We start from the raw sequence: 23611 nt of genomic DNA on the forward strand, positions 1-23611 counted from the left end.
TTAGGTGTTGCTGCTGCCTACATGTTACACACAAGCAAACAAACCATTACATGGTGCCAATGCCCTGGTACTGGAAGCCGCTCAAGCAAAGGGCAAACCGATCAGGATTATGGCATTTGCATGAGTCCAAAGGACAGAGAAAGTACGAACTTTCTCGAGGAGTGGAAGAAGCAAAAGCAGCTTGTGATGCTTGTTTTCAAGGGCACCCAGAAATCCAAAGATGAGGAGGAAACATGCTGTTGTCTGCTTAGCTGTGTTGGAGAGAAAGGCAGAGCCCTCATAATACGTGAATGTATGTAACAATACCCATTGGATAATCTGGATGCTGACCATGCCATGTGACATGGGTGTAACACTTGGGAACCTTGATCCATAACATACCACAGGAGTACAGGAGCCAGAAAATCAAGAGCAGTCTCTCAGCGGCATTCTTGTGTTTCCGTCTCTACAAGATGGTGTCAGTAGACAACTCAGTACGGGACGGTGCACTAGCTCAGGTCATTCTTAAATAGTGTCACTGACATCAGAGATAACCCAACCAATCAGCCATCTTCCTCTGCAGTTAATTTGCATGCTCACTTCTGCGGCTCGCACTGCGGGAGTGGAGATGCTCCTAGTTCAGGGGTTCTCGCAACAAATTTGTTGGTGGCCTCAGAGCGCAGCCACCTACTCTTGCTGGTGGCCACCCTGACACTTTTTCCTAAAATACTTAATTAACTTTAGGAAAAACAAATAAATATACGCATATCCATGTCCAAATCATTGTCATTGATTTAAATAGGAATTTTTTTGTTTTTGTTGGGTTTTTTTTGCAAACTCAAAATTAAAAATAATATACAGTTGTCTCTATTCTTGACTGGACCTGAACAGAAAAACAAGCTGCTTTACATGTTTTGCTTTTTTGGGTTTATTTTTTTAAAGATTTGCTAGCTAGCAAATCTGCTACTGTGAAAAGTTGATATCTGTATATTTGTTAATATCACTTTTCACAGCAGATTTACTCAGCCTCAGCAAGCTGGGGGACAAATTAAGCCCTAGTTGGGGAGGCGGGTAGGGAGGCAGAGAGGGCCAGCGGCGTTGGGCGGGTGAGCCGGGGGCTGGAGCCCAAAGCCCTGTGGCTTGGGGATGGAGTCCGCCACCACACGGCCAGAACCTGCCACCCACCACCCCAGAACTGAAGCCCAAAGCCCAAGCCCCACCACCCCCTGAAAGGGGGGAACTCCCACCAGTTGCCTGCTCCTACAGTGTCTGTGGCTCCAGAAGGGGGCAGGGCCCCGCCCCTGCTGGTGGTCCTGGGGGAGGGGCAGCTGCTTTGTGCCCCACCCATCAGCACCCAGGAGGCTGTGGCCACATTTGAGAAATGCTAATTCATCTTCCCCTCCCAGCTCAGTACCCAATTCTCCTGATGGCTGCTCCCTCCATAATCCCACAGGTTACTTATCCCACTGTGCTCCTCCCACCCTCACGTTCCCCTCACATTAACCCCATCTACCCACCCACAAACCTGGTCCCTCCACACCCTCTCTGTGGACTGCATTTGCAGTATTGTGTTTGCTTACAAGTGGGATGGAATGGGTAGGTTTGTGGAGGGTGGATGTGCCTGAGCGGATGATGGGAAAGGTCAGGAAGACGCAAGACAATTTTAATTAGCCTGTGGAACTCATTTCCACAAGATATCACTGAGGCCAAGAATTAACAGGATTCCAAAAAGGACTGGTCAATTTTTATGGATTAAAAAGAACATCTGGAATTAAAACAGCAAATACTAAAAACTAAACAAAAGTTTCAAAAGGGATATAAGCCCTCACTTTTAGGGCCAAACTCTAACTATTGGAGTTAGTAGGAGACTTTATCTGGGTCCAGGTTATCCCTTTACAGAGTTTCTTTCTCAGGAACAACTGGAGTTGGCCACTGCTGGAGATAGGATGCGGACTTTGTGTCTGGTCTGTAATGTAGCTTTTTGTGTTTGGAATAACTCTGAGATTATTAGTAGATGAATTACTGCCCTTCTGCACTTCTGAAAGACAGCATGTCCTAACTAGGCAAGGCGAATTATGGAGAGTTTAATTCCAAATGAGGATCATTTTTGACATTTTTCAGTGTCGTGGTCTAAAAGTCTCTTGCCTTCCCTTGAACTAGCATTCAGACATTCAAATCCACTTGCAAAGTAAATTTTGTATTAACGAGCAGAGAATCAATTTTAAGTAACCATTAAAGTAATGCAATTTCAAGCTTTAGGCAGTGGGTTTGCTACATTCGTGAAAATAAATCTATGTTAGGGAAGTCGAGGGAACGGACCCAGCGGTCCTTGAAGCACAAACTATTTTAATTTCTTAATTTCTTCCATATTATGAGGTGACAGTGATCTCCAAACACAGAGCCAAAACTTCTCTGCCTTTGACTGGAAAATCTGCAGTTTTGAAACTCTGGGGATTTGTCCTTAATGATACATATACTTAACGGGATTTCTCATTTTCCTTACTTTGCAGCATTAGTACAAGCTTCTAAGAGGGGATTATCCCAGGCAAAAAAATCTTTGTTACCCTGCAATTAAGATTGAAAGTATCTGTCATTTCAACCTTTAGAGAACCTTGGAGCTTTTTCCCAAGACAGAAGTTTTAGGAAGCCTACAAATTCAAATCTAGAGTTTCAAATTTCTTTACAAAAGCACAGTAAAGTCACCCAAATAACCTTAACTCTGCCCTCAGCACTTCCCTTGAGAAAAGCACATTGATCACGTGAACCACCCAGCACTGGTTTTCACAAAAGGTTTCAAACATATTTGTTTCTGATGTCAAGCGGATATTTTGTCCCCTCATTAAGTGCTCCTCTTTTCATTGCAAGTGCTGCAGCTTCAGAAAGGCAGCAACATTCAAACTGGTGCCCATTTTTAGCAGTGAGGGTAATTAACCATTGGAACAAATGATTGAAGGGTGTGATAAACTTTTCATCACTTGGAGTCTTTAAAGCTAGATTCGATATTTTTCTAAAAGAGGCACAGTAGCCCAAACAGACCTTATGGTCTTGATGCTGGAACCACTGGGGGAAATTGTATTGCCCGGGTTCTGCAGAAGGTCAGACTAGATGATCTCTATGGTCCCTTCTGGCCTTGGAATCTATTAACCACGATGTCAATTGTGGCACTTCTATAGGTGGCTACTGTACCTCATTGTCTAATGAAGTTTTTACTTGGCACCACACAACTTCTGTGAGCAGTGAGAGATGGTTCCCTGTCTGCTATTTAAAGTATGTCTTTGACCAGGTATGTCTAAAAAGAAGGCAATAATCTGTACAAGCAGTGTACAATTAAGAGGGCAAATCGACGGAACTACACGGGTTTACAGCAGCCCACAGCTGGCCCGAGGTATTCTACTTTTTGTGGTCACTGAGGAGAGCGGCCTGTGATAAGGACAGGTAACTTTGTTTCAGAATTTCTGGTTGGTCTTATGGTGGTGCAGCAGGGGCAGAGCTAAGGTTGTTTGAGTGGCCTTCAGTATATGTTTACATACTTCTGAGTATTTGTGGGCGTCTTTGGAGTATATTTTATTATTTTATTTTGTGAAGTGGAGCCTTACCTTTGAACTTCCAGATTGTCTTAACATTTGCATCTTTCTGAGGATTCTGGAAAGACGGTTTGGGGCTGAAGTGAGCGATTCTTTTGAACTTCTAATGAAGGTTTTTGCTTTACTTTTTTTTTAAATCCACTCAAACATTTGGAAGCATCCTTATGTTGTCTCCCTACAGAGCGCCAGAGGTTTTCAAGCTTCCTCCCATCCCAGATCCCTGCTGTGAAGAGCTTAATACAAGGGTAACAAAAAATAGATAGGAAAGCAGGAAGGGCAGGAAAAAAAACTGCAATCAGAGCACATGGTGGAGAAGGAGAATAGCAGGAAGCCCAGAGCGTTAAGTAGATTAAACATGGGCACAATCTGATGGATGCCAGTAATCAGAACAATGTTTTTCTTCTATACATAAACAACAGTAAAGTGCCTACACAATGCTAGAGATCAGAATGCCCGGGGTTTCACACCCACTTTGTCCAGGAGTCACTGGCTGCACATGGTGGCAATCTGTGGCAAATCAGGCCCCAAATGGCAGGAAGGAAGGCCATCTGGGGGGTTTGTTTACTCATTTGCCCCTCCCCCCCACCCCATGTTGTTTTTCAGCGACACGACAGAACTGATGTTTATAGGTATCATTACATGTGAAAAATCTGTTCCAGGGCCGAGCGGCACTGCTGGGAATGTGCAGCAGATTGCAGTTTAATGAACTGATTAAAATATGTTTAAAGATACACTAACAAAAACCCACCCTCAGCTTTCAGCCCTACAATTCAGCCCATGGCCACCGCAGGTGCTGGTGCCAGGGGCCTATGCCTTGTAACTCTCGCTTCAGGGACTTGTTAGTGGCTGCCAACGTGGCAGGCCTTCAAGGCAGCATTAGCCTGAGCAGGCTCATGTAAGGAGCAAAAAAATCCGCACAAGGGAACCCTCCCAAAAGGGTGGTTTCCGCCAAGTCACCTGCAAAACAGACCCCTTGTGGCCACCCAGGAGCCTGGCAGCCTGAGAGCAGAGTCAGGGAACAAGCATTCTAATTCCAGCTGTCGCAGAAATTCGCTATGCGGTTTTGGACAAGTCACTCATTTGTTTTGGTGCTGTAGTGCCTGGAGGCCGCACTCTGGGTTCAGGTGCTCGATGTGCTAGGCACTATACATCCCTGTAATGACAAGATGGCCTCTGACCCTATCTAAATAAGAGATGAGAGGAGTCAGGTAGAAACAACTGCTGGAGGTGGCCACAAGGTAACAGTGAGATGGCTGCCACTGGACATAATGAGCAGTGATTACACCCCACGGTGGGGAGGGCTTTCTGTGCCTCAGTTTCCTCATCTGTTGATGCAAGATCATGAATGCTTCCTAACCTCTTATGGACAGGGCTGGGCAGGCTTCCATTCATGAACCCTTAGGCAAGAATATCTGAGCCCCTTAGATACAATTGCAACATATTATTCCTGCTGGTTGCTTGTTATTTTTATCTTGGGTTGTAAGTGTATCCCTTCCCTTTGGGGGAAGGGATAGCTCAGTGGTTTGAGCATTGGCCTGCTAAACCCAGGGTTGTGAGTTCAATCCTTGAGGGGGCCATTTAGGGATCGGGGCAAAAACTGGGGATTGGTCCTGCTTTGAGCAGGGGGTTGGACTAGATGACCTCCTGAGGTCCCTTCCAACCCTGATATTCTATGATTCTAAGTCAGGCCTGAAGCGAGAACCCGCCTCTTCCCTACAACTGCCCCATCCCCTCCCAATCCTCCAGATACTTTCGGGAAACTCTAATGTCACATCTGAATTCTAAGGGGATAAATGCAGCTTTGTACCTTGACTGCGTGATTAAGGCCCTTGACTACACCCTGAAGGGCAGGTGTTCATGTCTTCCTTGATCTGCCACTGAAAAGCCACTTCCAGGTGACCAAGGTGCAAAATGGGTGCCCAATCCCTTGGATTATGGTTGTCAAAAGCACTTGGCTGTGACTGTGCCCACTCCCTTGCGTGCCATTTGCCGTAAAACTGGCATGCCTGAAAAAATGGTTACTAACCTTCAGTAACTACTGTGCTTTGAGATGTGTGTTCACATCCATTCCATTGAAGGTGTGTGCTCGCTCTGAGCACCGCCGCCAGAAAGATTTTTCCCCTCAGTGGCATCCACTGCATTGGCTCTGGTGCCCCCTGGAGTTGCACTCTCATAGAGCCAGTATAAAGGGCCCTGCAAGCACTCAAAGAAGAACAGGTTCGGGGGATTTTTTCCAGTGGAGAATGGCATTGGAGAATAGAGGGGTTGAAAGCTCCGAGGTATTCATTCATTCATTCATTCATTCATTCATTCATTCATTCCTTTCCCATCGGAGGATGGGGTTTTTGTACTTGGCAAACAATGTTCTTGCACCAGTAGCAAATGTCAAATGCTTTTTGTGAGCCAGGGAGTGGTGAGCACTTGGAATGAGTCAGCGGAAAGGGCAGGGGCTCCGTTTAAAGGCTAAGCTGGCTCATAACAAATGTCAGCACTTGACTAGGGGGAGAAGGGCCCAGCCACTGGGAAAACCATGTTCACACACAGCAACAGAATCACAAAGCCCTATGGCCTGCACCGGGGCTGGCTGCTTCTTGGAGCCTGCAGGAGTTTTCCAGACGCAAATCTAGCTTTGAAATGGACCTTGCAGTGCTAGCAGGAAATGCCCTTTGCTCACAGGTTGCAGCAGGGTCCCTTGCAGTGGGATAGCAGGGACATGCAATTGGCAGAGAGGACTGTACTACCGGAGGTGTGTGGGACTAGGTGGGCTGAAGGGCCTATACAGCAGACGAATCATTTAAACAATGACATGAGAAAGTCACTGTCATGGCAGCTCCCATGCAAAGATCTCCAAGTACTTTGCAGACATCAACCTCCCTAGGCGGTCGAGGCTGTAGTGGTGGTATGCCCATTAATGCCAGCTGAGGAGCTACCAGGACACCCAGTGAAGAAACCAGTTGAACCTTTAGGGACTCACCTGATTTGGTTCAAAGTATTTGGAGAGGTCACTTAGAGCTGGAGCCACTTGGGCAATCTCTTCCTTGTGGCTTCAGCTTCTTCCTGGCATGCTCAAACTTTCTTTAAGCTTGTCACATCTCCGGTAGCACTGGCATTCGTGCCACCTAGTATGCTGGGCGGTGGGGCGAGGGGGTTGGAGAATGAGGTTTTCAAAGCTGCTGAAGGCATCTAGACACCAGTTCCCTTAGGCGGCGTTGAACAGCCTGAATAACCAAAGCCAGATGCAAATGCCAGACTCAGAAGTCATGTCTACACTGGATATGGAGGGGAACTTTCCACCACAGGTCACCATCCTTGCTCTAGTGCTGACTAAGCTAGCACTAAAAACAGCAACACTGCCATGGCTGCATGGCACTGGGAAGGACCAGCCACTTTGAGAGTGTCCCTAAGGTTTCAGCTGACCTTGTACAAAGGGCATCTGGCCCCTCTGGCTGCTCAAAGCATCCCATCTACATGGCTCTTTGGAAAGGACTCCTTCAACTCCAGTGTAGACATACCCTTAGGTGAACAAAGGTTGTAGCATAAAGCAGTGGAAAGTCAAGCCAGCTGAAAAATTAAATGAAAAAAAATCCCTGAAAAATGTTGTCTTGCAGGGATCGAAACTGATTTAATCTGATATTTTTTAAATTAAAAGACACAAGGTGGGGAGGTAATATCTTCCATTGGACCAACGTCTGTTGGGGAGAGAGACGAGCCTTCAAGTTCCTCAGAGCTCTTCTTCTGGCCCAGCCCTGAAGAAGAGCTCGGTAGAGGGCAAAAACTTGTCTCATTCACCAGCAGACGTTGGTCCCCTAAACAGTATTACCTCACGCACCTTGTGTGTCTCTAACATATCCTGGGACCCGCAGGGCTCCAACGACTCCACAAAGAACACTGGAAGTGAGCCACTTTATTTTAATCAAAAATGTTCCTGAAAGACTTTGTTGCAGCATTTTGACTAGCAAAAAGCAGCCCCCCGCCTCCAAACGTGGGGTCGGGGAGCAAACCATTTCTAGTGATTCTGAAAAATGTTTACAATAAAAAAGGCGACTACAAAAATGTCACAGAAACATGTTACTGAAGTTGATGGCTTTTCATTGAAAAACAAATTTTGTCCAAAGGCCTTTTTTTTTTTTTTTTTTTTTTTTACAAAAATAATACCAAAAAATACACCTTTTGACCAGCTCGGGTGGAAAGGACTTTAGCCCAGACATGCAATATGGGGTCAGCTTTGCCCTCCTGCCCCATTGTCACATGGTATTAAGCCGATGGGGTCAAAGTGAGTCTGGCACATTGGCTAGTGCACAAGGACTATGTCTCCCTTGCTCAGGGCTCTGGCCTAACAGAGGTCCTTGCACTCCGGCTCCGCAGGAGCCTCTGTGCAAAGGCAGAGCAGCGGTGCCCCGCCTGTCTCTTTCCGCAGCTAAGAACGAGTCAGGCTAGGGGACCAACCATGGCCCACTCTTTAAGGCTTAACTCTGAGGCTGTCCCCCAGGAGGGGCTGTGCCTAGACGGGCATGTCTACACTGCAAGTGGAGGTGTGATTGCAGCTCATGTAGCCATGCCTCAGCTAACTTCAAGCTAGCTAGTTTGGGCATCTGTAGCAGTGAAGCTGCAGGATACATCTCCAGGCTCCCCTGCCGCCGTACACGCAGGTGGCTAGCCTGTGCTGCTGTGGCTTCACGGTATGTGAGGTAGCCAGATCAACGCTAGCTGGGGTATGTCTACAATCACTCCTTCAGGTGCAGCGTAGAGCGACTTCAGGCGCTCCTTCCAGGGTTGAGTTGCTCACTTCCCAAGTCAGAGCTCACTTCCCGATTCATGAGGCTCTTGCAGGTTGTCTGGACTGTTGATAACGCCCAGAGTGAAACTCAGAGTCAGTTGTTTCCCAAACATTTGACACGCTTTCCTTGGAAAGGGAGCACCACTTGTGGAGAAATACGGAGGCCAGAAGTCCGTGTGAGTGTGTGTGTGTGGGGAACATCGTAGCTAAGGCTTGTTGGGAAGCACTCCATGCCAAGCCCCAAAAGCGTGATTCACCATTACCCTCTGCCATGCATCAGTAAGGGGATGCCATTGAGCTAAAGCAGGCGTAGGCTGAACGCCAGGCAGTGCTGCCTAATGGTGGCAGAGCCCCATTAGTTTCCCAAGAGACATGGTGAAAGCTCCATCTCTGGGGTCATGTGAAACCAGGCTGCAAAAAGCTGGGAGACGACATGGGAGGGAAGTCTCCAGCAGTGGCCGGGGTGGGGAAGATGAAGTAGATGCACTAATAAGTCCATTCCCTCTCTAGTTTCTGTATCATCATCTCTTTGCTATCAGCCGACATTCTGTGGGGATGGGGTGACATGTCACGGCAAAGAGTGAGAGCAGCAATTAATTGCTCTTGGAAAAGTCTCGTTTTCATACCTGTCCTCCTTTTATGTTCATGATCCTAGCCACCCAGGACGACCTGTAGCTGCGGCAGACCAAGTCAGGAGCTTTTCCAGGAACCGTGTCTTTTACAGCGCTGTGCTGCTGCGGAAGAATGACGGTTGGAAGGCAACTCAGCAGAATCGGACATCTTTGCTCAGGGCCGGACTAGCAGGTGATGCAGCAAGTAGGTCAGTTACAAGGTGCACTGACAGAGCTGGGTGGATGCCCAGGACTGGGTTAGCATGCAAAATACAGACTGCGACGCAAGGGACTGATGTGCTATCACTAGGTGGAGCCAAAGGCCACAGTCACCAGAGGCCTGAACAAAGAGACACCAGCAGGTGGATTCAGCGGAGATGGCTTCTTTCAGTGCAGTTTTGTCAGAGAGCTGTGTTAACGAATAAGGGAGCTTAAGGGGAGGCAGTGTTCCCTAGCAGAAGGGCATTGGGCTAAGACACAGGCAACCTGGGTTGTATTCCCAGCTCTGCCACTGAACTGCTGGCGGGTAAGTCATGATACCGCCCTGTGCCTCAGTTTCCCCATCTGTAATATAGGCCTAATGATACTGACCTCCTTTGTGACGCATTCTGAGATCTATGAATGCCCCAGCTCTGTGGTATGACAGTGTTGGAGGTCAGGATTGAGGTTCATTGGCAGAGCTGGGTTTGGGGTGAATGTGAGCTGACCAATACACAGCCCTTCAAATCGCCTTTCCAACTAGCTTCCGCTTTGTTTCACGCTTATATTTTGCCTTTGAATATAAAATACCATACATGTTCAGCAGTTTGGTTTTGCTTTGAAGAAATACACCAGTGTTTGCAACAAAAGAAACTATTTATTTGGAATATGCATTACCAGTACAAATCAGGAGACTGTAAAACCTACACCTTGTTAGTAACATTATAGAACATAAAAGTTTCAGTTGGGGTCAAAAAGACATAGGCCTTTGTCTTTACAGAAGCAGAAAAGCTTAAAGTTTCAAAACCAAGTCACAGCAGAGTCTTTTAGGTTTTATAATTGGAATCCATTAGAAAAAAAAAGCAAAGCAAAAGCAAAGAAAAAGCAGTTCAGAACAACTGGAACATCTTTACAAGAAGAAAAGGGTTTGCAATGAGAAATTTGTTTTAAAAACCCTGCAATGTCTGATTTATATTTTATTAATTCTAACACTAACGTGAGCGTGAAAGCAAAAGTATTCTAGGAAGCTTCAAGATAAAAAGCAAAAACAACTAGTGATGTGAAAAGTTGAGATTTTTTTTTTGGACCTCTTTAAAAGAAAGAAATGGTTAAAATTAATGGTTTTATAAACCTCTCTCCTTGAACTGGGACCTTTAACTGTGTTATTTTCAGGAGGTAACTGGAGTTTTATTTTCCTTTATCATGCTAAGTACGTCTGCCTTCCAAATACAGCCCTCTGGTTCTACAAAAGCTTAACAAGTGCTTAACTTTCTGCATGGGAGGTGACCCAGTGAAATCAGTCGCCTTCTCCTGCTGCGTGTAAATTTAAGCATATGTGTAAGTGGTCACAGGATTGGAGGCCAAAGGCCTAGCTCTTACTCATCTCCAAACTTCCTGTCCAGTTCACGGACTGGTGAAAACGTGTTCTACCTTAGCGTCTGATCCAAAGCCCACTGGAGGTACGTGGAATTCTTTTCCTAGGACAGTCATACTGGTCCAGACCCATGATCTGTATAGTCCAGTATCCTGCCTCCAACAGTGGCAAGCAAGGGATGCTTCAGAGGAAGGTGCAAGAAACTCCACAATAGGCAAATGTGGGGTGACCTCCTCCCCCTGCGCCCATGAAGGGCTCATCCTAAACCCTAATAGAGATTGGTTTAATCCCTGAAACATGTTTTTTCTCTCCCTTCCAGTACTCTTTATTAACATTGTAACTCTAGATATCTTTGTTATCCATATAAATCTTCAACTCCTTTTTGAATCTTGCTATATTCTTGGCCTCAATGACATCCTGTGGCAATGAGTTCCATAGTCTAAATTACAGGTTGTGTGAAAAAGTATTTCCATTGACATCAGTAGGCTTCGGATGAGGTCCTAATTGAGTTTAGATGAGGCGATGAGGAAATGGGGAAGCTTTTCAATACACAATAGAGAGGCAAAAAACTCCACACCAATTCTAACAAGCTGATCAGAATACGAGGATCCAATTATTCAAAATATTGATGTATTCTATGATAATGGCCAAAGTTCTGGAATGATATTTTTGTAAACATCAGTGTTTTGGGCCAGTGCTTTTAGACCTGATCCGAAGTTCACTGGAGTCTTTCATTGGCTTTAATGAGGTTTGGATCAAGCCCTAGGAGAAGCAGCACGTTTTTGCTGGGATCAATCATGAAAAGGAAAGCAAAACCCTACCATTTGATAGTGCTCAGAATTATAGACGGAAAGAAACTGCCAGCTGCGCTGTGAAAGGCTGGGCCTGCTACAATTGATGAAGCCGTAGCTCATGAAAGCTTATGCTCAAATAAATGTGATAGTCTCTAAGGTGCCACAAGTACTCCTGTTCTTTCTGCGGATACAGACTAACACGGCTGCTACTCCAAAATTTGAAAGGGTTGAGCTCAGAGACTAAGACTTGCATTTCACAGGGGCCCCGATTCAGGAAAGCATTTAAGTATGAAGTCCATCCCTATTCAGCAAAGCAGTTTAGCCTAGGATTTTCAACAGCACCTAAAGACAGAGATGCAATGGGATCTAGGTGCTGAACAACCGTAAATTCCTTTGAAACATCCTAATGTTTAGCAAGTGCTTAACTTTCACCATGTGCTCTGTTGACCCTAACTGCACTTAAGAACAGGCTGAAAAGCTTTGCTAAGTAGGTGTGGTTTGCTGAACTGGGGGCCATAGCTAAGTCTTGCCCCTGCACCTAGCAGGATGAGTGTCTTGGCCCACACCATGGCACTTAGGTTCATCTCTACAAAGGTATTTAGGCTCATAACTTCCACTGAACTTGAGCAACTGAGCCCAAGATCGGCAGTATTTGAATTTTCAGGGAGGAGGAACAGGGTGAAGTCCTTTCAGAGCCGACCGGATTCCATGAGAAAAATCAAACCAAAAAAATGGATTTTTGCCAATTAAGCTTTTCACATCACCTTGAATATACATCAAAAGTGGAGGAAGGGACGTTTACAAGGCCATAGTCCTGGACAATTTAAAAATCATCATCATCATCATCATAATTGCCCCCGAAAGGAAAAAAAAAAGGAAGGCAAACAAAAAGAAAACGTAATTAACTGGGTCTCAACGTTAATAAACATAAAGTGTTAGAATGTACCTATTATGCTCACTATTCCAACCCTTTTTTTTTTATTATTTTTTTAAGTTTTACAAAATGAATTACTGTCACTTTTTAAACATTGTGTAAGAGGAAACGAGTGTGCACAACTCTACAGTTTTCTAGCATTCTTGAACTAATTCACAAATGCGAGAAAATTAAAAATAAAATAAAATTAAAAAAAAATGGAAAAAAACCAAACTGAAAGAGAAGATGAATGTAGGTAGTTTGGTGTTATAAACTATACAGGAATGAAGCGCTTTTTGCCACAGAAAGAACTGGAGTGGAAATTCTTTCCCGTTCACTTTTGCGTGCTATGAGGGTCATTTTTAAATTTTTTTTTTATTATAAACACTATTAAATTCAGACTGCTTTTTTGGTTTTTTTTCCTTTATCTGAATATACAAGAACATTCATTATCAAATGTTCATTATCATCAATGCTACAAAGAACAAGACACAAATCGCAAGAAACAATGGAAAATGTTAATAAAGCTGAAAGAATCATCAAGGTTTTTTTTTAATTTTTATTGTTTTAATTTTTTTTTAATTTTCTGCAGTTTTTTTGTTTTTTTAATTTTTGTTTCATTTTGTTTGTTTTTTTTTTTTTTTGGTATCGAAGTTAGGATTTTCTGGGCAGAAAAAAGAAAAAAAAATTCAAAGTTTGTGAGAAAAAGGCAACCAACCAGTCAGCAACAACAAATGTAAAAGGAACGAAAAAGGAAACCAAAAAACGTGACACGTTAAATACCATAAAGGAGTCAATGTCATGCCGTGGTGAATGGGAGAATGACAGGGAGATAACTGCAAGGAGGATAAATGCAGCTCCAGCTAACCGCTTCTGAGGACTGATCCCTGCTGCACTGGAGGTGGATGGCACGAAGTTCGATTCTCAAGCAGACTAGGGATCGCCAGGGGCAGGCTGCTTTATGTTGGCATGGCTTTAAATCTGTTTCTCAAATGATTCATTTTCAAAAGGTACCATCACAGCTGGCTCTGCAGACGGCCCTTGCACATACATGGAGGCCTCTTCGTTTCACTGAGGCACCATGCAGGCAGTGGGAGGGTGGGAAGGTCCACCTGCCTAGAGCCAGTCACAGGATCTGGACCACAGACCCCACTCCAGCAAAGCACTTAAGCACATGCTGAACTGTAAGCCCATAAATAAGCACTCCCATTTGTCAACTGAAATCACTGACTTCAACAGGACTGCTCACATGCTTCAAGTTAAGCATGCATTTAAAGTTCTTGGATAGACCGAGGCCCTAGGCTGTGATGTTGCCAAGACGCCATATTGGGAGAACAGCTGGGGGGCGATTTGGTGTTTGTATATCATCATTTAGCTACGAGGCAAGAGAGAATACGTGATGGCGGGATGCAGTATAAAAGCTTTATAGGCACAGGTGTGGGATGGGACGCCGCCCGACTGGCAGCGTCATGCGCTATCCCAGTCAGTCCAAGGATAGCATGCTGCCCCATCATGTGTCCTATACATTCCAGGTAGAGATGATCTAGACAATTTTTAAATGCTTAGGACCAAATGGTTCAATTTACTCCCACTGGTGAGTAGCTACATGAATAACCACAATGAACTAGAATGCAGGGACTACTTGTGGGAGTAACTGCTTACCATTGTGAGTAAAGGGGGCTCACATGTTGGACTTTAATTGGGACTATTTTTTTGTATCCCTCCACCTCTAAACATGGGTGTCTCAGCACACAGCTGACTGGAAAATTGTCAGGAGAAAGTGAGAGAATTTTTTTGGTCATTTTTTGTACAAGTTTCTAAAAAGCTCTGAATTCAACTGTACAAGACTCAGGGGTGGGAGGGAGATCTAAATATCTACATTTTAGAAACCTACACAATCCAGCCAAATTAGCTCATCTATTTAAAAAATAGTTACAAATTTCAAAGCCAATACCTTGGAGCCTCCCAGGGTTATTAGCAAGTGTTGTACATCCTGTTGGTAAGTTGGGATCTTCCCATTTCAACAGAATCATGCTTCCAATTCTAGCTTTTGCAGGGACTCAGTATCTCAAGTCCATAAACTCTTGCAGGACTGTTTATTGCCCATGTCTGGCCTCAAACCAATCTACATTTTTTTCGGTGGAGGGATGGCTATTTTTCTGGCAGAGCTTTGATTTCAAATGGTGGCTACTTGAAGCAGTTCAATAATTGCACTACGCTAATACTGGAATTGGTAGGAAAAAAAAGGCCAGTGGAGGTCAGTGGCCAGAGTGCAGATGATGTGCTCAAAGGTGCATGGATAGATACTGATGATCACATGGCTCTGCAATTTAGCAAATGGCGATCAGTATGCATAATTAACCCCCACACAGAGATCTTCTTAAGACTTAGATTTTGAGACACTCTCACACATGCCTATCTTGATGCTTATGAGCAGACCCACTGAGGTCAATGGGACTGCTGCATGTACGTGTTTTCAGGCTCAGGGCTGTAGTTTGTAAAAGAGAAGATTGGGCATATTTTCATATCATCCCTCCCATTAAAGTCAGTAATTCCCTCCCATCACACAAGCAGAACTCTGAATGCAGGCTGCCCTCCTGCTGAGGAGGGCTTGCCACCAGAGCTGCCCTGCTTTGTGTTCACCCATTTGAATTACCACCCTCACACCAGAGAGGCCTCCAGCTGAAGACAAAGATCAATCTATTTTAACTCTGTTGCAAAAGTCAGAGTTGGCTGCATCCTTCCCTCCTTATCTCATTTTGTTTTGTTAGTGTGCAATGGAACGTTCCACCAAGAATAAACCCCGCCTCCTTCTTAGCCAATCAGGAGCCTCTCCTCCCTACAGCTGACCAAGCCCTGCAGGAGACCCAACACTGGGAGCAAATCCTCCTGCTGCAAAATGCTGGAAGATCCTGGGTGCTGATTGGCTGGGTGGAATGTCACATGATTTATTTTAGTACTTATCATGTCACGTCTTAGATTCACAAAAAGGTGCGGACTGAAACCAGAACCTTAATTTGAAAGAAATCCCCAAACTAGAAAATTATTTAGTTTATGGGGCATTTTCCCCCCCTGACAAAAACAGCCCTGGTTTATTAATAGCTATTGAAAGTATCCAGTCCATACAACTTATGTATTGACTGTGTGTGCATCCATCTCTCCCCTCGCCCTTCTGTCTTCACTGCTTATCTGCTTGGCTATAAGGAACATTCATGCCTACTAATTCACAGGATGCTATCTGAACACCTTTTAAGGGCTAAACTGTACCAATGGATACATCTGCCTGTTTCTCACTGTACCTGCAGAAGGGGCACCCCAGGGCCCATCCAGTTCCCCAGCAGGTAGGCATGCACACCCCCTCAGAACACAACACGAGCCAGGCCTGGCTTGCTTTTCAAACCCAGTGCAACACTCTCGGTGCTAACAAGAAAAGACACTACAGACATAAGTGTTGTGCAAATTGGCCCCATCCCCATCAATTGCTCGCCAGTGTTTCTGCAGTGCTATGATCGGGTAAAACTATATGAGTGCTAAGTGTTAGCATTACAGATGCCCACAGTTTCTCACTCACTGCTCTCTGCTGTTTCCTTCCTAGAAGTACCATGATGCAAAGGCTACTGGCTAATTTTGGTTCCCTCGCACACTGGCAAAGGCCGGGTGTGTTTGCTGCAGAGCTGAATGGCTTGTGTTTGGGGTCTGAGGCAAAGCACGGTGGCAGAGGGAAGGGTTAGCGTTTGATATTTACACCTGTTTGCAAGCACAATGTCCTGGTACCTTTTGAAAGTGAGGAGAGCCTCAGCAGAGGATTTTTGCTCCCTTTTCCTACATGCCCAGCAGCACTGGGAATGCATTTATCTGCCCTGTCGCTGGAAATGCCCTAGGGATGACTCACTGAGGTTTTGGGATCACTTCGGAAAAGGAAAGCGTCCTGCTAGCTCTGTCCCCAGAACCGGAAGAGTGGTGAAGCAGCAGCAGAAGAGAGAGCAGATGTGAAGTATTCCTGCTAAGAGGTAGTGTGAGCGCAAGAGAAGCTGAAGGAGGTGGGTTGCCTGTTAGCAAAGGAGTGAGGTAAATTTTGGCTCTTCAAAACACCAGCATGGAAATGGACAGATGCTTTTGTTGTTGTTGTTGGTTTGTTTGTTTTTCCTCTTTAAATTCTTCTAACTGTTGAAAATATCCTTCAGGGAAAAGGTTGGGGAGGGGATGGTGGTGAGGGGAGAGGTGGCTTCTGCCCAGAAAAGAAAGGGAAAAGAGTATAAAGAAGTGTCCAGATTGGCTGAAAAAAGCATCCCGACGAAGAGAAGAGAAGGCGACTCTTCTTGTGTTTGGCCGATTGGTTCCACCTCCAGTCTGACTGCTTCAGTGTCAGGAGAGCACCCTCCCCTCCCACCCCCGGCCCCAAGTGGGGCCGGGGTCAGCCAGGGATGCGATTTGCTGGGCGATCAGTTGGAGGTATCAGAGTGGACGCTGCCAGGGCCTTCTGTGGGGGAGGTCACTGAGGAGGGGGTAGTAGCATCTTGCCAACCTCCATTAGCCTGAGGGAAACAAAGAGCTCAGTCAGTTGCTTTATATCAACAGGACAGCCAAGCCCAACGTTCCCTTCTCCCCTACTCCTGGCTAGCTCCTACCATGCTCCAGCCATTTCGCACATGCTGTTGTTGCCAAGCGGCTCCATATTACTGGAGTCAGAGGGCCCGGTCATCTTCAGGCACCTCAGTACCTTTAAATATCTGGCCCTGAGCCCCATGGGGCAACCTACCCTGAACGCCACCTCACAGACTGTCCATCCCCACTATTGGCTTTGCTGACCGGAGGCTGCTTCCACTTGCCCGTATTTGCTCAGTACAGCTCCTCCAAGCACAGCCACAAACTTGCCCCCCAGCCCTGTGCAGCACCTGACATGAGAGCAGACTTTGAACGACTGCGTGCCATAACCTCATGCTGTACGGGGCCGGGGGAGGGTGATGGTGCCCAAATTAGGGCTGGTCAACATTTGTCTGTCAAAACCAGAAAACTGGGGTTTCGACTAAACCACCATTTTCACGGAAAGCGCTTCCCTCGATGTTTTTTGGTCGAAACCCCAAAAACGTTCAGCCCAAACCTGAAACAGTCAAATTTGGGGTGAAAAGTTGAAACTTTCCAACCCAAACATTTTGGGTGTGTCTACGCTGGCAAAACTTGGACATCTGGCCTGGTGCAGCTCAAAGCAGGGCGAGAGGCCATATCTCTGCCCTGTTTATACTATTATGATTATTTGTATTAGCCCAGTGCCTAGAAACTCCAGTTCTGGAGCCCTTTGTGCTAGGCGCTGTACACACACACACAACACAACACAAATACAGGAACAGTGCCCAGTGCTGATATGGGTCAGATGCCTGCAGGTATAGACATGGTTTTTGTGACTGGCTGGCCATCCAAGCAAATCACCTTCAACTGGGAGGCGGGCTTTGTCTCTCCTCTGTACCTGAAAGACACCAGGACATCCCATTGGATGCAGAATCTGATGGGATGGGGTTCGGCAGAGGTGGAGCGCCCCTTATCTGGTTCGGCCAGTTTCATCACTACCTGCCTGGCGGATTGTACTTTCTTTTGTGTGGGTTGCAAAGTTGCCACATACTGCGTGATCTTTCCTATATAGGAGACATTTTTCAGCCGTCAAGTGCCATGGTAAAAACTGTCCCTTCATGCATGCATCCCTGGGTGTGAAACAAAGCCATGCACTGAGTTTAAGTTGATGTGGCTTGGAGTGACTCATCAAGCTGGCAGATTCAAGCTGAACTCTAAGGACGGCTCCAGAAAGCTGGGAGTCGAAGAGCAACATGTTTCTGGGAAGTATGAGATGCTTGCAAGTCTGGGGAGGCCGCATGGTGGCAGCAGCTCTCTCTAAGGACTGCTGAGCTGGCCCTTTTCACCTGTGTGAAATTTGCTTTCAAGTTTTTATCATGGTTGCAACATCATCTAGATGCCATGTTGGGATACAGGGTTAAAAGGACAGATTAAATTCCTGGTTCTGCTAATAAATAGCCTGCTGGCTCCATGGGATACATGTGAAAGGTGATACCTGGGATGGACACACACACCCTCTGAACATGTAAAGAAAAAAACCCCAAGCATTCCGACATCATTTTGGGGCAGGCACGTCTGCAAAGACATGCACTTTTTACTGGGGAGTGAGGGGAGCTGCCGGGCACCACCAAGCAGGATCAGTATAATCCTGAAACTACATTCAAACTACATTTTAAGATCGGGTTAGACAAACACCTGTCAGGGATGGTCTAGATAATACTTAGTCCTGCCTCAGTGCAGGGGACTGGACTAGAAGACCTCTTCTGGTCTTTTCCACGCCTTATGATTTTATGCTGGCTCTCCCGTCATACTGAAAGACCATTCTGCATGGAGGGGTTACATGGTGTAGGGAGTCAGGAATGAAATATGGATCCCTTCAGTGGTACCTCCTTGATCATCCAGTTAAATACCACTGAGGCGGACAGTGACTAAAAGCTGTCACTCTCTGATGGATTTTTGTGGCACCTTAGAGACTAATGCATTTATTTGGGCATAAGCTTTTGTGGGCTATATAACCCACTTCATCGGATGGGTTATAGCCCATGAAAGGTATGCCCAAATAAATATGTTAGTTTCTAACATGCCACAAGGACTCCTCGTTGTTTTTGCTGATACAGACTAACACGGCTACCCCTCTGAAGCCTGATGGAACTTTGACATCTTTGAGATTTGGATGCTCACAATCCAGATTCTAATGGTCAATTGTCCGTGTCAGAAAACCCAGCACCACCATCGAGAGTCTAACGTGCTTCTCCCCAACACCTCAGAGAACCAGGTATCCCCATACACAGGGACAATAGAAAACTTGTCACACTTCCCAAGGCGAGGGTCTCATGGGCCCCCACGAAAACTTTCCTTGCACTGCAGACAGGGAGTCACAACCCCAGCTCTCGCACCAACTCTCCCTGAGCAGCTTTGGGCTCACCTGGCCAGCTGTGAAAGGGGGATAACAAAGCCTGTCTGCCTTGCAGAGATATTGGGGGGGATCAGCTAATGCTTCGAAAGATGAAAAGCACCATACTGCTAAGAGTTACGGACTAGCACTGACCAGCCCCCCGGCTCACGTCTTCAGCTGAGAAGCCCGAGACTCAAGAAAAGCCATGGAAACAGCGCTCCCCTCTTGCCCACCAGAGTGGCCCTTCCACTTGAAATGTGCTGGCATGGCCATGTGGAGAGAACCTGCCCACGTTTGTCCTCTTCTGGGGTTAACCAGAGGACTTGGCCTGTCTGGCCCCTATTGCCCGCACCGAATAGGCTAAGGTGCTATAATGGAGACCTGCTCCTGGGCTGATGCTCCGCCATGCCAGGACAAAGAGACAGAGAGAGGTAGGATGGCAGAAAGGGGAAGCAGCACAGCCGGAGGAGCTGGGTGCACATCGGGTACAGTAACTACCACGCCCCCTGTGGGGGTAACGATGGAAGTCCTCTCCGGCTGGAAGGATGTGAGGCTGGGTCTTGCTGATGGGCAGCAGGTATGAAAGCAGGGAAAGCTGGGAGGAGAGGGGGCCCTGGCAAAGGGTCAGAGAACCCCTTGTGGAGGAAGAGTATTATAGACATGAATTTGCCCAGGTCTTTGGTGCCATTCAAAGGCCAATGGGGTTGTGATCTCTACGGTGAGCACACTCAGGAGTGAGCGCCCCCCAATCCAGGCTGGCCTAGGGGGCCTCAGGAAATCCCTTTCCATGCAGGAACCAACTCCAGAAAAGGGGCCCTCATGGCTGAACTGACCCCAGGATCCCAGCCAAACTCTGGCTGCCCTGCTGGACGTGAGCTGTGTCCGATGCTGTGGAATTTGAGATGTCTTCCTTCCTTATTGCCATGTCAACACCCAGGGTAATCCCCCGCCTGGCTTTCCTGCGGGTTATTAAGTAGAATAAAAATCACTAACAAGCCACCTCTGAGTGCTCATTTGTCCTAAAGTGCAATTACCGTCCGGGAAAGGACTCTGTGCAATGACCTCCTGGGTTTCTGGATTTATTCCCTCTTAATGACTCCACAACAAATTCACCGTGTTGGCGAGCAGGAAAACCCCATTGTTCTGTGGCCGGGTGCCGCAAAACGCCACGGTCTCTCTGTTCCTTCCATCAGCAGCCCCAGGGATGCCACAGTCACAGATCCTGCTGGCTGTTTGCAAAGCAGAGTAGGGCTCTCCCAGCTGTATCCCAGGCTGTGGAGTGTGTGTGTCTCAGGGAGATGATGGATAAAGATGTGGTGCTTTTCTAGGGACAGTCACATTGTTAGAGTAGGGAAGAGGGACCTGCTCTCTCCAGCACACTACAGGAGACTATGGTAGGAGGAGAAGGGGAACAGAAGGTTACCAGCCATTCCTTGGTTGCCGCCTCTCTCCTAGCTGCCTGGCCCCTTTGGAGAGAAGCAGATGTGCGCACAGCCTCCTTATCTCACTCTGACATTGATTCGATGCTACTTTAATTAAGCCTTCCAAATTCCTGCCAGCGCCCAAGTCGGTGGCAGCCGCTGTCCTGTTTTCGACATGCCTGAGCCATCTCTCTCTCGCCTCTCCTCCTCCGCACCTACCTCCGTAGTGCTCCGCTGACGCAGAGAATCCATCACTGCCTGTGACAGCCCAAGCTAGCCTGGTCCTGTACGAAAGTCTCATTTGCAGCCCAGAAATATGATGGGGTGCCCCAAAGTGGCTGATGTCAGCAGCAAGCGCGAGTGTCTGCAAACGGGCCATATGCCGTTACCACAGCTACCGTGGGCAGAGGTGGGTGGGGTGTGCCTGATTCCCTGCCTAAATCCCTCCAGCAATGGCACGGCTGGGGAGAAATGATCCTAACAGGAGGAAACACCACGCAGCCACCAAACACGGGGGATGCATCAGCAGTGTAGTCTACAGAAAGGAGGGAGAAAACCAGCCAGACAAACAGCAGCAACCAAGCTACTCTGTATCAATTGCAGGCTGTCCGTGAAAGAACAGTTTTGCGCAGAAGCAGAATACACACACACACAGCATACAAAGCCCATGTGCTCAGACACACTCAGATGGCATACATGTGCGTATGTATGTAGATGCTAGAACGAGGTGAAAAATTTCAGTCCAAACTCCCCCGCACCCCGCCCCTAAATATGCAGATTCAGGTCGATGGAAACATTTTGTGAATTTGTGTTGAATTTGCTGAATTGTTTTAGTCGCACCAAAATTCTCAATAAAAACAAAATTTCAGTTTTCTTGATTTTTGGACTTGAAACTACTTTTTTGTTTCAAATTTTACTTCAGTTTTATTTAAAAAAAGGTTAAACTAAAGAAAGAAACAAAATGTTTACATGCCGCTCCAAACAAAACTTTTCCAAATTTTTTGGTTCTCTGAAAAATGTTCGTTTCGGGTCAACCCAAAATGAATTGTTTCAATTTTATTTTTCAGTTCAAACCAAAAAAAAAAAAAAAATCCCTATTCCCACAGCTCTAATAGACACTTCCACACGCACACACAGCCTACGGCAGACATTCACTTTGTGTACACATATGCACGCACAACGCAGAGGCTTTGTATGCAAACACTTGCAGTCACACTACACACAGACGTACATTGACACACACACTTAGCTTAAGGCAGCTGATTTTATTCACCCTGTGTACACATTCATATATAGACTCACCCGCGGTCACACTGTATACCTATATTACACGCACACACACACACACATATATAGACAAATCCACACGCCTACTCTGCCTGTGGACGCCCATCCTCACACTGTGCACACACAACACGTACACCTATCGACCCAAATGCCCAAGGTCAGACAGTAAGCAGGCACCTGCAGTCACTTCTGTCCATACACCACATACTGGGACAGACACACATTGCTGATGGCTTCACGGAAGAAACAGCATACACCCTGACACATCTCTGACCATTGCAAGAGGCAGCAATTACCACAGATTATCAGCCCGACAATGACAGGCTGTGTAAAGAGAGACACTGAGCCAACTCTGCTGCCCGGAGACTGGCATACTCAAGTACACTTAGGACATGAATAGCAATTTACGTGCCATCACTGAGGCAAAACCACAATGGCTCTTTTGGCAGCCTCTTATTTTGAAGCCTGTTATTTGTTGGCGTTACAAGCTATAATCACAACAGCAACTTTCAAAACCCTTATCTTCTGTGACGCACCAAATCTATTTCAGAGCCGTAATTGCTATGTCACCAGAGAGTTTGCTGCTTAATGCACTCAAATGCCATTTAGTGTTTGCAGGGTCATTACGGCTATCAGAAAGGGGGAGTGGAGGCGGGGTGGTGTTCAGAACAGACCTGCCGTTCCTACTGTGCCTAACTATTTTAAAGGGTTTTTTTTTAATTCCATCCACTGATTAAACGAGTGAGTGAGTGAGAGAGAGAAAATTGTTCAGACAACAAATGCAGCGCTTGGCTATTTGGCTGATTGGGAAGCCCCCACTTTACTCATGACCGGTAATGGCCTTTATTTCTTAGAATGAAGAAAGAGCTCTTGCCCCCGGGCAGCCTCATAGAGAAGCCCAGGAAAATATTGATTCATTGTAGGTGTTGTGGCCTTTGGCTACAGCCCGTTTGGTGAGTTATCACCCAGGTGGCTAGCGATGCCCCCCACCCTGATTGGGAAATGCCGCACCATGCTGCTGCTGGTGCCCAGCGACGTCAATGGAAAGATGCCTATTGACTTCCATGGAAACCAGATCACGGCACATGGGATCCAGTGTGCTACAGGTGATGTTTCTCCAGAACTCTGAGCCACTAGCCCAGGCACGTTCGGCTCCAAGGAAGCTCATTATAACAGTACCCATTTCAGTCTCACCTTGCATTTGAAAGGATCTCAAAATGCCTTAGACTAGATGGACGGGGTTCTCCAAAGAGCCCGACACTGGCCGTACTCTGCTCTCATTGACACCTGCAGTAAAAGCCTCACCGGCTTCACCGGGAGCAGAGTTAGGCTATCGCTGACTGCTTCTGGGAATCCCATGGTGTGTACACACACACACACCATGGACTTAAGGTTGCTAATTGGGTTTTCTCCCAACAACGCAAACTCTAAAAAGCGAGAAATCACAAGTTCAGACAACAGTTACAGCCAAAGGAATATCACTCTCCAAGCACTAGTCTAGATGACCAGGCCACATCCCTACCCCATCCTCTACAGTGCATACAGCCCCATAATCTGTGTCCAGACTCACCCCCTTCCTGGGGGTTGGCTACAGTGGCAATGTCAAAGTACAGCCTAAGCTTCCTCCCTGAGTATTTCCCTCCAGACTTTGTCTATCCTTGCTCTTGCCTCCTTTATTATTATTTACTGCTCACATGCAAAGACACAATCC

General features: G+C 46.5%; 1 protein-coding gene across 4 annotated transcripts in view; it reads right to left on the reverse strand.

Moving 5' to 3' along the window:
- Positions 1-9800: 9800 nt before the first annotated feature.
- The window catches only part of PBX1 (PBX homeobox 1), a 242936-nt gene continuing 229125 nt past the window's right edge, over positions 9801-23611 (reverse strand). For 2 of the 4 annotated variants that reach the window (XM_073356383.2, XM_073356382.2), the window contains exon 9: positions 9801-16766. In XM_073356383.2, the coding sequence (XP_073212484.1) occupies positions 16674-16766 (93 nt within the window). In that variant the 3' untranslated portion in view covers positions 9801-16673. The remainder of the gene's footprint in view (positions 16767-23611) is intronic. The other 2 variants (XM_073356385.2, XM_073356384.2) reach the window with 1 other exon arrangement.

The sequence above is a fragment of the Lepidochelys kempii genome, chromosome 8, assembly GCF_965140285.1.
Source record: "Lepidochelys kempii isolate rLepKem1 chromosome 8, rLepKem1.hap1, whole genome shotgun sequence".
Lineage (NCBI taxonomy): Eukaryota > Metazoa > Chordata > Testudines > Cheloniidae > Lepidochelys > Lepidochelys kempii.